At 46.0% G+C, this 15,165-nt stretch overlaps 1 protein-coding gene across 2 annotated transcripts in view; it reads right to left on the bottom strand.

Moving 5' to 3' along the window:
* Positions 1-10,453: 10,453 nt before the first annotated feature.
* The window catches only part of sv2b (synaptic vesicle glycoprotein 2B), a 144,248-nt gene continuing 139,536 nt past the window's right edge, over positions 10,454-15,165 (bottom strand). For both annotated transcript variants that reach the window (XM_033050706.1, XM_033050707.1), the window contains exons 12-13: positions 13,213-13,372; positions 10,454-11,215 (exon numbers count right to left, since the gene is read on the bottom strand). In XM_033050706.1, coding sequence (XP_032906597.1) covers positions 11,032-11,215; positions 13,213-13,372 — 344 coding nt within the window. In that variant the 3' untranslated portion in view covers positions 10,454-11,031. The remainder of the gene's footprint in view (positions 11,216-13,212; positions 13,373-15,165) is intronic.

Here is a 15,165-nt window from a genome sequence, read left to right on the forward strand (position 1 = left end):
TTCCTTTTCTCCAGAGGTGCTGCCTGTCCCGCTGAGTTACTGCAGCATTTTGTGTCTATCCATGAATGACTTTGTTGCTGTCAACCTGCAGAGGTTTGGACATTCAGCGGCTCGTTTTTCAACTGCATGGTCAGGTTAAAAAAAAATACAGGTTGAATATTTGAATTGTAGATGTTGGAAATCTGAGACAAAAACAGAAAATGGTGGAAACACTCAGCAGGTTTGGCAGCATCTGTGGTGAGGGAAGCAAGTGCTCACGTCTCAGCTTGATGATCAAATAATCTTCTTTATGTTGAATGGTGTTCGAGCTCCTTGAGAGTTGAAAGTGCACTTGTCCAGGCAAATGTATAGTTGTCCATCACATTGGTGATCGGCATCTTGTGGATGGTGTAAGGGTTTGGAATGGTTGCTGAAGGGCCTGTCCCACATGGCGATTTTTTTGGCGACTGCCGGCGTCATATCAGTGTCGCCAAAAGATTTTGAACATTTCAAAATCCAGCGGCGACAAAAAAAATGTTGCGACACCTGAAAAAAGTCATCACGCCGCGTCACGCTGCGTATTTTTCAGTGACCTGATACATCAGTCAATTATGCCGGCAGTCGCCAAAAAAATCACCAAGTGGGACATGCCCTTGAGTTTACTCTACAGAATTCCTCGGTTTGACTTGCTCTTCAAGCTGCAATATATGTGTGTCAGACTCTGAGTGTGTGGCTTTTTATGTGTGGGTGTGTGTGAAAAACTGCGCATGTAAGTGCGGATGACAATGCGTCTGTGAATAAAATTGCGGTTAAGTGTGTCATCGAGTCATACAGTGTAGAAACAGGCTCTTTAGCCCAACTTGCCCACAACAACATGCCCCATCTACACTAGTCCCACCTGCCATATCCCTCTAAACCTGTCCTATCCATGTACTTGTCTAAATGCTTCTTAAACGTTGGATAGTCCCTGTCTCAACAACCTCATTTGGCAGCTCATTCCATACACCCACCACCCTTTGTGTAAAAAAAGTGACCTCTCAGATTCCTATTAAACATATCCCACTTCAAACCTATGTTCTCTGGTTCTCAATTATTCTACTCTACGCAAGAGACTCTGTGTGCTTACCCAATCTATTCCTCTCATGATTTTATACACCTCGAGAAGATCATCTTCCTGCGCTCCAAGGAATAGAGCCCTAGCCTGCTCAACCTCTCCCTAAACCTCAGGCCCTCGAGTCCTGGCAACATCCGTGTGTGTGTGTGTGTGTGTGTGTGTGGGTGATGGACAGGGAGTATTGTATGCAAGAGTATGAGTGTATGAGTGTGCGTGTGTTAGAGTGAGAATATATATTTGAGAACATTTTATGCCCATCCAGTTTTACATGGAAAATCCAAGGTTTCAAAATGAAAACTGGAAACCCAACGTATGATTATTGAAACGTCTTCTTTTCCATTTTTTCCCCCTTCTCTATCTTAAGCTGTAACTTATTTAAGTTCCAATGGTAACAAAATTAATTTGATGTAAAGTCTGGCCTCACTATTGCACTGGGACTGAAGGCTACTATCATTACCCTATAGCACATGGACAGAACCTCACTCACTGTCCACTGATACCATGGAACGAGAGCCTACAGATGCTCAACATTTCAGTGGGAATGTTTGTCGCAAACCTCTCTCTGTATCCTTGCTCTGAGGGTAGGTTGTTCTGCCTTCAGACTGCCCAGTAGAAGAGGCAAGGTGCGTCCTATATCATGGCGTGTCTACAGGCCACTTGCTCTTTTGAGATGCGTTCTCCTTTCCTGGGTCAACAGGGGCCAGCAATCTGTTGCCAAAACATCCACCGACAGGTGAGCGGAAGTAAGTCGGGATGTTGCTCTGTGAGGGGCCAGTGAAGGGACAAAGTAAGGAGGTGGGGAGGCATGAAGATCAGAAGATGGTGAGGCTGAGGGAGCATAGTGGGTGGAGAGGGTGTGAGGGGAGGGAGTGTGAGTGTTGTATACGAGGGCTAAATAATTCACAAACTACACTTGGTCCAGAACCCAAAGTGTATTTATTACAAGCCAAACATGGCTGCCCTCAAGCCCTGCAGATCCCCCAGGGACCCTCCCCAAGGAAACATTCATTTAGAGACAGAGCCCTCTAGTGGTGACTCCAAGACACAACAGTGAGGGGAGAGGGTGCGAGGGGAGAGGGTGCGAGGGGAGAGGGTGCGAAGAGTGGGAGGTCAGGTGACTGTGAGGGATGAGGGTTGAGGGAAGAGATTCAGGAAATGATGAGGGGAAAAGTGTGAGAGGTCAGGATGCAGTGAGGGGAAGGAAAGAGAGAGAGGGGAGGTTAAGGAGATAACGAGGGAAGAGGGAGTTGGAAGGTAGATGGAGAAGACAGTCAGGTGCTCACGGCAAACAGTATATCTTTTCACTTCTCTGGATACTCCACGCACTGACCAAATTTTACCCAAAATACAGCCACCCCTCAACCCCAACTCCCAACTCAACCCCTATTACAGCAAGCAGCAAATCATAGTGTCATACAGTAGTACAGCACAGAAACAGGCCCTTCAGCCCTTCTTGTCCATGCTGACCAAGTTGGCCGATTGGACTAGTCCCATTTGTCTCATATTTGGCTCATACTCTCTAAACCCTTCCTATCCATGTATCTGTCCGTGTCTTTTAAAGATTATGATCGTATCTGGTCTCATTGCTTTCTCTGGCAGCTCATTCCAGATACCAGTCTCAGAGTGAAACAGTTGCCCCTGATGGCCATCTTAAATCTCTTCCCTCTCACCTTTAAGCTTCAGCCCCCTAGTTTTAGAATCCTCTTAAAAAAACTGAGAGCATTCACTTCATCCATGCCGCCCATGATCTTGTACACCTCAATAAGATCACCCCTCCTCCTCCTCGACTCCAAAGAAAAAAGTCCCAGCCTATCCAACCTCTCCCTATAATTCAAAACTGCAAGCCCAGGCAACATCCTCTTCTGCGCCCTTTCCAACTTAGTGACATTCTTCTTGTAGCTGGGCGTCCGCTGGGCGTCCAGAACTGCTTGCAGTACTCCAGGTGTGGTCTCACCAATGGTCTCATTAAAGAGCTGCATCATAATGTCCCAACCTTTGTGCTTTTATTATGCTTTAAAACTGATTTATTCACCTGAGAACAATCCAATAACTTCTTTAAAATTGTGTGATGAATCCATTGGGCAAAAGCTGTTTCTTCTGAGCAGGTTCTGCAGCTTGGAGTCAGAGATAAAAGGCATGTAGTGATGGGTAGACACAAAGTGCTGGAGTAACTCAGCGGGTCAGGCAGCATCTCCAGAGAAAAGGGCTAGGTGATGTTTCAGGTCGAGACCCTTCTTCAAACCTGTCTGAAGAAGGGTCTTGACCCAAAATGTCACCTATTCTTTTTCTCCAGAGATGCTGCCTGAACCGCTGAGTTTACTCCGGTATTTTGTGTCCATCTTCAGTATAAACCAGCATCTGCAGTTCCTTCCTACACATGTAGCGATGTGTGCAGTGAATTCACAGCAATGTGTTTACGTAGCCACTTACTGCCATAAATAGCAGGGTCGGAGAGTGCGGTTGATAAGTCTGCACAGACGTAAGATTTGTTATCTGTTTAAATTAATTTCAGGTAACGCAATAAAAATATCTATATATTTTAATATAACACACACACCAAACAAGACAGACATATCTCCCTCTGCTTCACCCAAGTACATCCAGACAAGCTCTTAGAAAAATAATTGGTAGAGATGAGACTGTGATTAAATGCACATCCGAATGAACCATGAGAAATAAATATTTTTTTAAATTCTCATTTCGAAGTGGATACGCAATGTTTTATTTATAATCGACAATACACAGGGCTTTGGAGAGACTAAGCTAACACCCATTAAAGTGATGTGAGGATTGACATCAGCGGTACATAAGCCTATCACAATTAAAGCGTTCCTTTTTGCTTAAAGACTGATGGCAAAAGTTTCGGTCGGAGTTGCAAACATTGAAATGAAAATGATATTGCCTCTGATCCGGGTGGATAATCTTGTAAAACGATCCCCGTTTTTGTTTCTCCCTCTCCATCGCTTGACGCGTTCAGCAGTAAACATTGAAAAGGTAGCGGCTTCTACAACCCACAGAAGCAGCCACCTTCTTAAAACCAGCAGCATGCCTTTTTCTAGACGCATATAAATTAGACACACTTATACTGCAGTGAATGATTGCTCAACATGTGACTGGCGAAGCAGCATGCACATTTAGACAACACAGGTATTCTTTTTTTTTACACATCATATCCCATAAACAGTCATTTAATACTGATCCCCCTGTTGCAATTACTGTGTCAGTGAAGCCATCGTATAAATTGCTTGGGAAAATAAAACGCTCCTTAGCTCTCTCTCTATCATTGAGTCCAAGACCTCTGCTGGAATCAGCTTTTTTTTGCAGTGATTCCTTTCTGCGTGGAATTGTCATTCTAAAGGACGGGTGAATCTGGTAAATGTTAAGTCCAGCATCTTGTTGACAATCTCAGGGAAGGGGGTGGATTTTCAACTATACTGGTGCCATGCCAGCTTTCTGCTTCGGCAGATTTCAATTCTTCAGAGGGTTGGTCGATTTACGCCAGTGAACCTGGGTACCAAGTCGCGAGTCGATCTTGTACACCTCAATAAGGTAACTCCCATGCTCTAACGATAAAGGTGCCAGACTATCCAACCTCTCCCTATTATTCAAGCCCGCAAGCCCAGGCAACATCATGGTAAAACTCTTCTGCAATCTTTCCAATGAGATTTAATGATATCTCTTTTGACAGCCGGTTAGGATTCCTGCTGTGCTTTGCTTTGCTTTGACAGAGATATGCTATCGACCATCACGGACTCCGTTGGACAGCGATCTCAGAATCTGAACAGCCATCTTATTAAAATTGTCCCACCTGAATTCATCTCGTCTTGAGTGCCTGCATTTGTTCCCATGGATCTCGATCGCAAAACCGGAATCAGATCCCCCATTGGGATGGTGAATCAGACCCTCTCTCCAATGGAACAGTGACCCAACTATTTGCTCCCATATTACAGGGTTTCCATATCCTACTCATGGCCCATTCCATCTCGACCACACCTTTCTTGCTGTTGAATGCAGTCAGAGATGGGGCCCTGTGTTGGTTTTTTTCTCTCTGTTCTAAACTCACCATTTTACACAGTATCCACTAATTCTATGCCCGTCTGCCGAATGCTTTATGCCCAATAAGTCTTTCAACTGCTTGCATTCTCTTCTGTTTTGGAGTTATGTGCAAATCTTTAAGGGCACTGCAAACCTTCAGGTCTTATAATAGAACATTGAAATGTAGCTACTCAAACCACACAACTCATTTTCCAGGCAGCTAAACTGTGCACCAGCATTCTCATCCAAAGATTCATTGTAATCCAAAGACATTTTCAGATTTATCAAAATCTTCAGAAATCTCTGGCAAGGTAAGAATGACAATCTAGCATCTAGCATGGAGACGGAGTTCAGTGTTAGAATCACTATGCTAGATGCTAGATCTTCATTCTAATGAAGATCTGTTAAGGGCCTGTCCCACTTGAGTGTCATTTGTGTGTCAATTACGCGACATCATTTACGCGTCACGACACACGACACGCGTGTCGTGATGTGCGCATAGTGTGCATTACTCGCGCAAGGTGATGTAGGCAGTGACTCGGGGTCGAGTGCGGCGCCCCAGGATTTTGGGATGTACAAAATCTTTGCACGCCATCTGCGTGACGCGCAAATGATGCCCAAGTGGGACAGGCCCTTTAGAATCATTGAGCACAGTATGAGGCCGCTCCTCCCATCGTGCCTGTGCTAGCTGTTTCCAATTATGTTCAAGACTACAAGGGATTGATATTTGTTTCAACCTCTTGTGCTCAATGCACTGTTTAGTCGTGACTTGATAATTCTATTCAAACTCCATTCTATTCTATTCTATATATAATTCTATTCAGCTCCATCATAGCTACAAGCAACCAAAAGAAAATAAATCTACCTTGCAATCAAAGGTGTGGGACTTTGTTCCTTCTTTTCTACTGAGTTGACACTTGTAGAAGTAAAGGACTACACACAATCGTGCTTCTTAACTGAGGACCATCGTGGCTTGGCTTAGAACTATCAATGCCCATGGCCATACCAGTTTTGTAAGGTATTTGGGCGTGAGGCTATCTTCATTCTCCCAGGAATGAAGATAGCCTCACACACTAGGAATAATTTGATATATTACCAAAGCCAGTTAACCTACAAACCTGCTTGTCTTTGATGTGTGGGAGGAAACCAAAGCACCCAGAGAAAACCCACGCAGGTCACGGGGAGAACGCACAAACTCCGTACAGATGGGGCACCCTTAGTCAGGATCGAACCCAGGTCTCTGGCACCATGAGGCAGCAAGTCTACTGCTGCACCACCGTGCCGCACCTGTTCCATTGTTAAGCCAATGTGGCCGGCGCTAACATCAGAGGTTAATCCTGGAGAATTTTGGCTGTGTTGTGCTGTGTGTGCTAAACACAGATAGCCCCTTCATCTGAATTCCCCTCCCACACATAGTTTGGGAGAGGTTTTCTTTCTCTCTCAAGTAAACATAGAAGAACCCAAGCTTCAATTCTCCCTGGGGATTGTTATTTATTCTCCAACCAGCTTCACAACGGAGGTCACCTGCCCATTAACTCATTGCTGTTTGTGGGGCCTTGCTGTGTGCAAACTGTCCATTATATCTCATACACAACAAGATTGACTCCTCATCAAAGTTGAGTACAAAGCAATGACAGTACAGTTTAAGTAACTGGACTAATATTCGAAAGCGTAGACCAGTCACACAGAAATATAAGTCCCAATACCACCACGGCAATAGGATTGAAATAGACATGCAACAAAAAGTTTATAGTGGGGACCATGAAACTCATCAACTATTGTTAACAATGCAGCTCTTCTAGAAACATAGAAAGTAGGTGCAGGAGGAGGTCATTCGGCCCTTCGAGCCAGCACTACTCCTGAAGCAATCTCCCATGGTCAAGTACATCTCGCTTCCATTCTGTGGTTGTTTGGCGGCTGATGAAACTCACTTGGGATCTCCTCAACTCTGACCGATGATCCACTGGGTGTCTGGGTGCAGTTTGGGAGGTGTTGTTCTGGTGCTTATGTTTCTCCACACTCCCAGCAACAAGACTAAAGGTTCTCGGTGTCAGGCTGAAATCCCCACCTCCATTTTGAACAGTCGGACATCATGAATTCCCCGGTACCAATGAGGATGTTACAAGGAGGCTTTAGGAATGTGCTCGATGGATTTACCCCGTCCCCCTGCCCCCCCCCCCCCCCCCCCCGATCATCACTTAGCACGATAGAATCTGTTCTGGGACCTATGATGTTTACTCAGGGTTTGCAAAGAGGCGAGGGTGGGGGGTGGGGTGGGGTGTGGTTGGGGAGGGGGAGGCGGAAGTGGGTCTCAGGCAATACATCCTTGACTCTGAGGGACTGCCTATATAGAAGATAGTGCATGGTCAGCAATATAAGGTTTTTGTTGCATGTTTATTTAAATCTACTTGGCGTGTTGGAATTGGAACATTTCTGGGTGACTAGTCTAGGTGTGTGTGGTGGGGGGGGGGGGGGGGGGGGGGGGGGGAGTAGGCTTCCAGCATATCTAGACTGAAAACCGACATTTGATTGCACTTTTACTGCTGCCTTCAGAAATGACCCAACAAGCTGCTTGCATCAGGTGTGAATTGCACTGGACAATAAGCATTAGGTTTGCACAGGATAGATGCAAAATGCTGGAGTAACTCAGCGGGCGGGACAGGCAGCATCTCTGGCGAGTAGGAATGGGTGACGTTTCGGGTCGAGACCCTTCTTCAGACTGAGAGTCAGGGGAGAGGCAAACTGGAGATATGGAAGGGTAAGGCATGAGAAGGTCAGGTCAAAGCAAGGAAATGTAGAATGGTTCATTGTTGGCTGAGGTGAAGCTGACAACGAGGCATAAAAAAACCATTTGGTTTATCCACATCTGAGGAATAAATAAATCAGTCCACTGGAATGTTTTTGGCGTTGTGGCAAGTGTGATATGAAGGCTCTCATTTCTACAAAGGCAGATGGAAAGATGACAAGAAAGGTTTGGATGCAGTTCTGGAAAAGGATTCACACCCAAAACCACTCGGCTTTGATTCTCTTCCAACTGCTGACTGTTCCCGCTGAGCATTCTAAAGGTGGTTTACCGTTTTAGTATTCAGTAGCTGACAGGCTGCTGAAGCAATCGGTAAACAGACTGAACGCACTGACAATCCAGAGTTCACAGGATGAAAAACATTTGCCGATGTTTACGGTTAGACGGCGTCTGATAAATATTAATGGGTCATGAATGATAAATGACTCTTATTATTACTTTGGAGAGGGATATTTCTTGTCAGAGTATAATTATTAAAATAAAAATTGTGAGTTTCAGTGGGTTCTTGGCATCTGCATTACAGACACTGCGTGGAAAGAATTTTTCAATTTCAACACAATAATCATTTCAAGGCTGAAAATTGAATATGTGCTTAAGAATAAAATACTCAAGAGGTTCAGTGGAAAGGGCTGAGTCATTAGCTAGGCCTAAAGAGCTGTCATGAGGATGATGGAGTGAATGGCCTCATTCTTTGCTTTTGTAATAATGTTTTGTTTTAAATCACTACATCAGTGGCAAGACCAGCATTTGTTGACATCTCTCATTACCCTTGATAAGGTGGTGATGAGGACTTCTTGAACCATTGCAGTCTTTGTTTTATAGATTACAAACTGTATTACCATCTGAGCTAGTAGATGTTATATGGTATTTTAACGTGACATATTTGCCCTAGTCATAGAGTGATACAGTGTGGAACAGGTCCAACGCCCACACCGACCAACATGCCTCAGCTACAACATGCCCCACCCAAACTCCCACCATTTTGCCCATATCCCTCCAAACCTGTCCTATCCATGTACCAGTCTAACTGTTTCTTAAATGTTGGGATAGTCCCTGCCTCTTTGCCTTGTGTATATTCCATCACTTCCCACATGGGAACACCATAGTTTATCCCATGAAGACCATAATTTGCAGTCTTGAGCTCTGTCATTAGGCAATTAAAATGGCCAGAGCATGTTGATGATATGCATTTGCAAAGCATGCAGGAAATGGAAAATGCAAGGGGTGAGTTATGCAAGGGGGGAGAATAGGAAGCGCCCTGTCCAATTTCTAGACGGATGACACTTTACCAATAAATGGGTACGAACACCTGAAACCAGGTGCAAAACTTGTGTTATGACAACAGAAGCACTAAAGACAGGTTTGAGTGGGTCTAATTTGGAAGCCAGTCTTTGTAACAGATTTCAATGTGATGTTGGAACCAAAGGTCAATAATGCGCTGATGTGGGAACATTCTGCACAACAGAATGACACCTGATTTTATGCAATGGTTACGCAACCATCGAGGCGTGTTAAAGCCTTTTCGCTGGAGCTGTTGGTCATCTCATGTAGATAGATATTCGCTGTGCAGTATGCCCACAAACAGCAAGGATTTCACAGACCAGTGAACAGGTTGGTGGCCTTAACTGGAGGACATTGGGAGAATGTGCTGCTTGGCTTCTATCCATGTCCACGTGAAAAACACACAAGACCCTGGCTTAACAATCTTCCAATAGTCAGCGTTGAACCCTGCACTGTAACATTGGAATGTGACCTTAAACCTATAATTCAGCATGATAAGACACAGAGCGCTGGAGTAACTCAACAGGTCAGGCAATATCCCCGGAGAACATGGGTATGTGACGTTTCAGGTCGAGACCCTCGTCAGACTGTCAGAGCGTACCGACCCGAAACGTCACCTATCCATGTTCTCCAGAGATGCTGCCTGATCCTTTGCGTTACTCCAGCACTTTGTGTCTTTTCTGGTAAACCAGCATCTGCAGTTCCTGTGTCGACATTCAGCACGATAAAACACATTCCAGCATCAGCATCAATCAGAGTGGGAGCTCGGGGGAAATATCTATTGATCTAGTTGCAAGTCTAATCAGTCAATCGGGCACGACCTCACTTAATGGTGTCAGGCAGAGCTTCTTTCCCACACTGTTGTCTGCAGGCAGGGCGGCAGAGAGAGCATCTTTACTTCCAGAGGTTCACTATTGCAACAGCATATTATAACAACTTTACATCTAGTCATGCAGCATGGAAAGAGACCCTTCGGCCCATTGAGTCAATGCTACCCACCAGGCTCCCAACTCCACTAAATCCACTTTCTCTCTCCTCATGTCCTCATAAGCTATTCCCATCCCCAGCCCCCAGAGTTCACCACTCACCTACACACCAGGGGCAATCTACCGCGGCCAATTAACCTACCGACCCGCACGTCTTTAGAAAAGCAGAGGAAATAGTATGGCCTGGAGGAAACCCACATAGGGGTTATGGGGAGAAGGCAGGAGAATGGGGTTAGGAGAGGGAGATAGATCAGCCATAATTGAATGGTGGAGTAGACTTGATGGGCCGAATGGCCTAATTCTGCTCCTATCACTTATGACGCATGGAGGACATGTAAACTCCACACATACGGCACTGGAGGTCAGGTTTAAATCTGCTAGTTGCAGTTTGCAGTGGGGAGGAGCATGGGTGCATCTCCTCCAAGACTTCAACACCTCACTGAGTTGGCATGAAGTGTGTATGGCTGAACTTCCATTGGTGGACCCATAAACCAAGAGGTGAGGACTGACCCTTCACGGGGCCAATCGGGATGTGTGCAGGGTGTGCGATTAACAGAGAGAGAGAACATCAAAGTAAGGGGGTGCAACACTGAACAATGAAAACACTAGTGATGGTGTCCAATCTTCCCCCATCCCAGCCTGATGAGTATGTGTACAGGACGACTTCTGTCAATACATGTTAAGTAGCTATATGAAACCGCATTGCGTGTACAGATACCACAAGTATGTCCAGGCTCAGAAAGCACAGATGGTGGAGTGGATGCTTCAGGTTGTAAGGGTAGTGGTTAGCAGCTGTGCATATACTATGGGTCCAGAATGTGGTGGAGGGCCCCTCACATCAGAACCTGCTCCCGGGTCTCAGGAAGCCGAAGACCAAGCACGGCACCTCCCACTAATGCAACAGAAGCCAACAAGATGGGGACCACCTTAGTTATCTCCACGAAAGAGGCGAATATCGATATGCCCAGGATCGCGGCAAACTTGGAGAGGCCGTTCAGGATTCCAAATGCAGTTGCCCTGTGGAAAGAAATGGAAATTAAATTCCACCAACCCAAATGTTCCATTTTCACAACCGTTGCGCTGTTTCTTGGTATCACAATGCTTTTCAGACCTTGACATAATTACAGACATTAGAATGGTAGCCATTCATATTAGAACACCATTAAAGTAAGAATTTCATTGTTCCGTTTCGGCAATTGGGTCGGTACAATTTGGGGCGGCATGGTGGCTCAGCGGTAGAGTTTCTGCCTTCCATGAATGCTTCACGGTCAGGTATAGCATGCCTGGATACATAAAGAATGTATTGCATCTTTAGAAAGGAGATGAGGAGGAATCTCTGGTCCGAACCCCATCCATCTCACCCGACTCTCTCCCATGAGTACATTGCCACCGATCACTGGTATGTTCTCAGTTCACAGGTCCTTCCAACTTTACAGAGAGCTGCCAACTCCAAACCATTGATCAAATTTGGCGGAAATGTCTTTTCTATGTTAAGGTAATGTCAGTGTCTCTTTGCATTGTGTATATTCCATCACTTCCAGCATGAGGCCAACATGGTTTATCCCAGGTTGGTTATGAAGACCATAATTTGCAGTTTGTTGCTCTGTCATTAGGCAATTAAAATGGACAGAGACCCGGGTTTGATTGTGACTATTCAGCCCAAGTCCCCGTTGACCATCGATTACCCGTTCATACGAGCTCTATGTTATCCCTCTTTCGCATCCACTCCCTGTACACTAGGGAGTATTTGCAGAAGCCAATTAACCTAAACAGCCCGCACGTCTTTATGATGTGCGAGGAAACCAGTGCACCCGGGGGAAACCCATGGTGGTCGCAGGGAGAATGTTTATATCAACGGGTCGATGGTGGAAAGGGTCAAGAACTTCAAATTCCTGGGCGTGCATATTTCCGAAGATCTCTCCTGGTCCCAGAACACTGATGCAATCATAAAGAAAACACATCAGCGCCTCTACTTCCTGAGAATATTACGGTGAGTCGGTTTGTCAAGGAGGACTCTCTCGAACTTCTACAGGTGCACAGTAGAGAGCATGCTGACTGGTTGCATCGTGGCCTGGTACAGCAACCTGAGCGTCCAGGAGCAGAAAAGGCTGCAAAAAGTTGTAACCACTGCCCTGTCTATCATCGCTTCTGACCTCCCCACCATCGAGGGGATCTATCGCAGTCGCTGCCTTAAAAAGGCTGGCAGCATCATCAAGGACCCACACCATCCTGGCCACACACTCATCTCTCCACTGCCATCAGGTAGAAGGTACAGGAGCCTGAAATCTGCAACATCCAGATTCAGGAACAGCTTCTTCCCCAATTGCCATCAGGCTATTAAACTCAACTTCAAACAAACTCTGAACTATAACAGCCTATTGCATTTTATCTGTTTACTGATGTGTGTGTATATATATATTTATTATGGTATATGGACACACTGATCCGTTCTGTATTTATGACCACAATATCCTGTTGTGCTGCAGCAATGCAAGAATTTCATTGTCCTATCTGGGACACATGATAATAAACTCTCTTGACTCTTGACTCAAACTCTACTTGGACATCACCCGAGGTTAGGATCAAGCCCGGGTGTCTGGTGCTGAGAGGCAGCAGCTCTACCATAGTCCAAAGTAAAACAAATATTCTCAAATATCAAATATACTGAGTATTAAACAAGTATGTTACAATCCTTGTCAAGGATACATTCCACATGACCCCCCACACCCCTCCCCCGTAGTGGTCCCGGAGATCCGGCAGGGAGCCCGTGGACAGTCTTTCTCGAGTACCACCCAGGCGCGGGTGTAACCCCGGTAAAAGGGGCAGGCTGCCGGCTCGGGCAGAGCCCTCTTGCGCCTGGCACCGTGACTCGCGGATGGCCAGCTTGGCCATGCATCCTTCTCCTTAATGAGAATACAAGTGGCGTAACCAAGATCTGCCTTGGTTACACCATGATGTCCAGGATAGGCCAAGCTGCTGCTGGACAGGTCAGAAGGGAGAGCGGAACCACCCACCTTTTATCTGTAGAGTACAGCTCCACGGTGATCACATCCAGTGCATTCCACGCTGCTATACTGACCCCACAGAACAGACACTGCATTCCGATCATGGCCGACTCACTGTCCCCAAAAAACAGGAAGAAGCAGGTGATGGCCGACAGCAACATTGATCCACCTAGAAGAGCAAATTAGAGCAACAGACAGTTGCCACGTAAGTGATACAGATTATATGGTAAAGAACGTGGGCAGCATGGTGGTTCAGCGGTAGAGTTGCTGCCTTACAGGGCCAGAGACCCAGGTTCGATCCTGACTATGGGTGCTGTCTATACAGAGTTTGTATGCTCTCCCAATGACCTGCGTGGGTTTTCTCCAGGAACTCTGGTTTCCTCCCACACTCCAAAAATGTACAGGTTTGCAGACAAATTTTCTTTTTTAAATTGTTAATTGTGGCTAGTGTGTGTAGGACAGTGTTAGTATGTGGGGATCGCTGGTTGGCGCGAACTCAGTAGGCCATAAGCCTTACAGCGCCAGAGACCCGGGTTGGGTCCTGACTCCTGGTGCTTTCTGCACGGAATTTGTACGTTCTCCCCGTGACCTGCATGGGCTTGCTCTGAGATTTTTCGGATTCCTCCCACATTCTGAAGATGTGCAGGTTTGTAGGTTAATTGGCTTGGTATTATAAAAAAAATGTAAATTATCCCTAGTGTGTGTAGGGCTAATGTTAGTGTGTGCGGGGATCGCTGGTCGGTGGGCCGTTTCCGCACTGTATCTCTAAACTAAACTAAAGAACCTGAGGGGCAGCTTTTTCACACAAAGGGTGGTGGGTGTATGGAACGAGCTGACAGAGGGAGTAGTTGCGGCATTTAAAAGACATTTGGGCAGGTCCATGATTAGGAAAGGTTTAGAAGGATAGGGACCATATGCGGGCAGGTGGGACTAGTGAAGATGGGGCATCTTGGTTGGCATGGGCAAGTTGGGCTGAAGGGCCTGTTTCCAAGCTGTATGCCTCTATGACACTTTGACTTTTTTATGAGCAAGAGTAAAGACTAGAGCCCTTTGAGATTGCTCTGGGTCTGGGTCCTCTGCACTCCTTCTGTGGAAAGTATGTCCTTTCTGAGGTAGACCAAAACTGCAGACAATGACATTACATACAGGTGTGGATTCACCAAGATCTTCTACAATTCTGATAGGTCTTCGTTTTTGTTGTAATTAAGTCCATTCCTCACACTGAACAACTAATTGCTTGTTGGTTTTCAGTGGCCAGTGAAGTAAAATGTGGTCCCTTTCACCATCAACACTGTCAAGTTTTTCACTATTGAGAAACCCTCAAGAGGACGGCATGGTGGTGCAGCGGTAGAGTTGCTGCCTGACAGAGCCAGAGACGCAGGTTCGATCCTGACTACGGGTGCGTGTCTGTACGGAGTTTGTATGTTCTCCCCGTGACCTGCGTGGGTTTTGTGTTAGTGTGCGGGGATCGCTGGTCAGTGTGGACTTGGTGGGCTGCAGGGCCTGTTTGCCCACTGGATGTCTAAATCTAAAACTACAAAACATCTGGAGAATGGAAGTCAAGAAAAGATGTATGAATCCATCAAACAACCCAGGCTCCTGCTCCCTGTAACGGCACACCAGGTGTTTCCTATTACGGCATACCTTCACCACCACACTACTATCTTCCTAACCCAAACCTGTAATCTGCTGGGAATAGAGGTGGCAGTTGCGTGGTGAAGGAGGGAAGGGGCAAATCTGAAGAAGGGTCTCCTCCTGAAACGTCACCCATTCCTTCGCTCCAGAGATGCTGCCTGTCCCGCTGAGTTACTACAACATTTTGTGTCTATCTTTGGTTTAAACCAGCATCTGCAGTTCCTCCCTACACAAACTCCTTAAACTTGCTCTCTTATCTTCCCAATTGATAAAATAACAACCCATACATATGTCGACCAACCTCCTGTACTATGGGTCCACTGTTCA

The sequence above is a fragment of the Amblyraja radiata genome, chromosome 34 (genome assembly GCF_010909765.2).
Source record: "Amblyraja radiata isolate CabotCenter1 chromosome 34, sAmbRad1.1.pri, whole genome shotgun sequence".
Lineage (NCBI taxonomy): Eukaryota > Metazoa > Chordata > Chondrichthyes > Rajiformes > Rajidae > Amblyraja > Amblyraja radiata.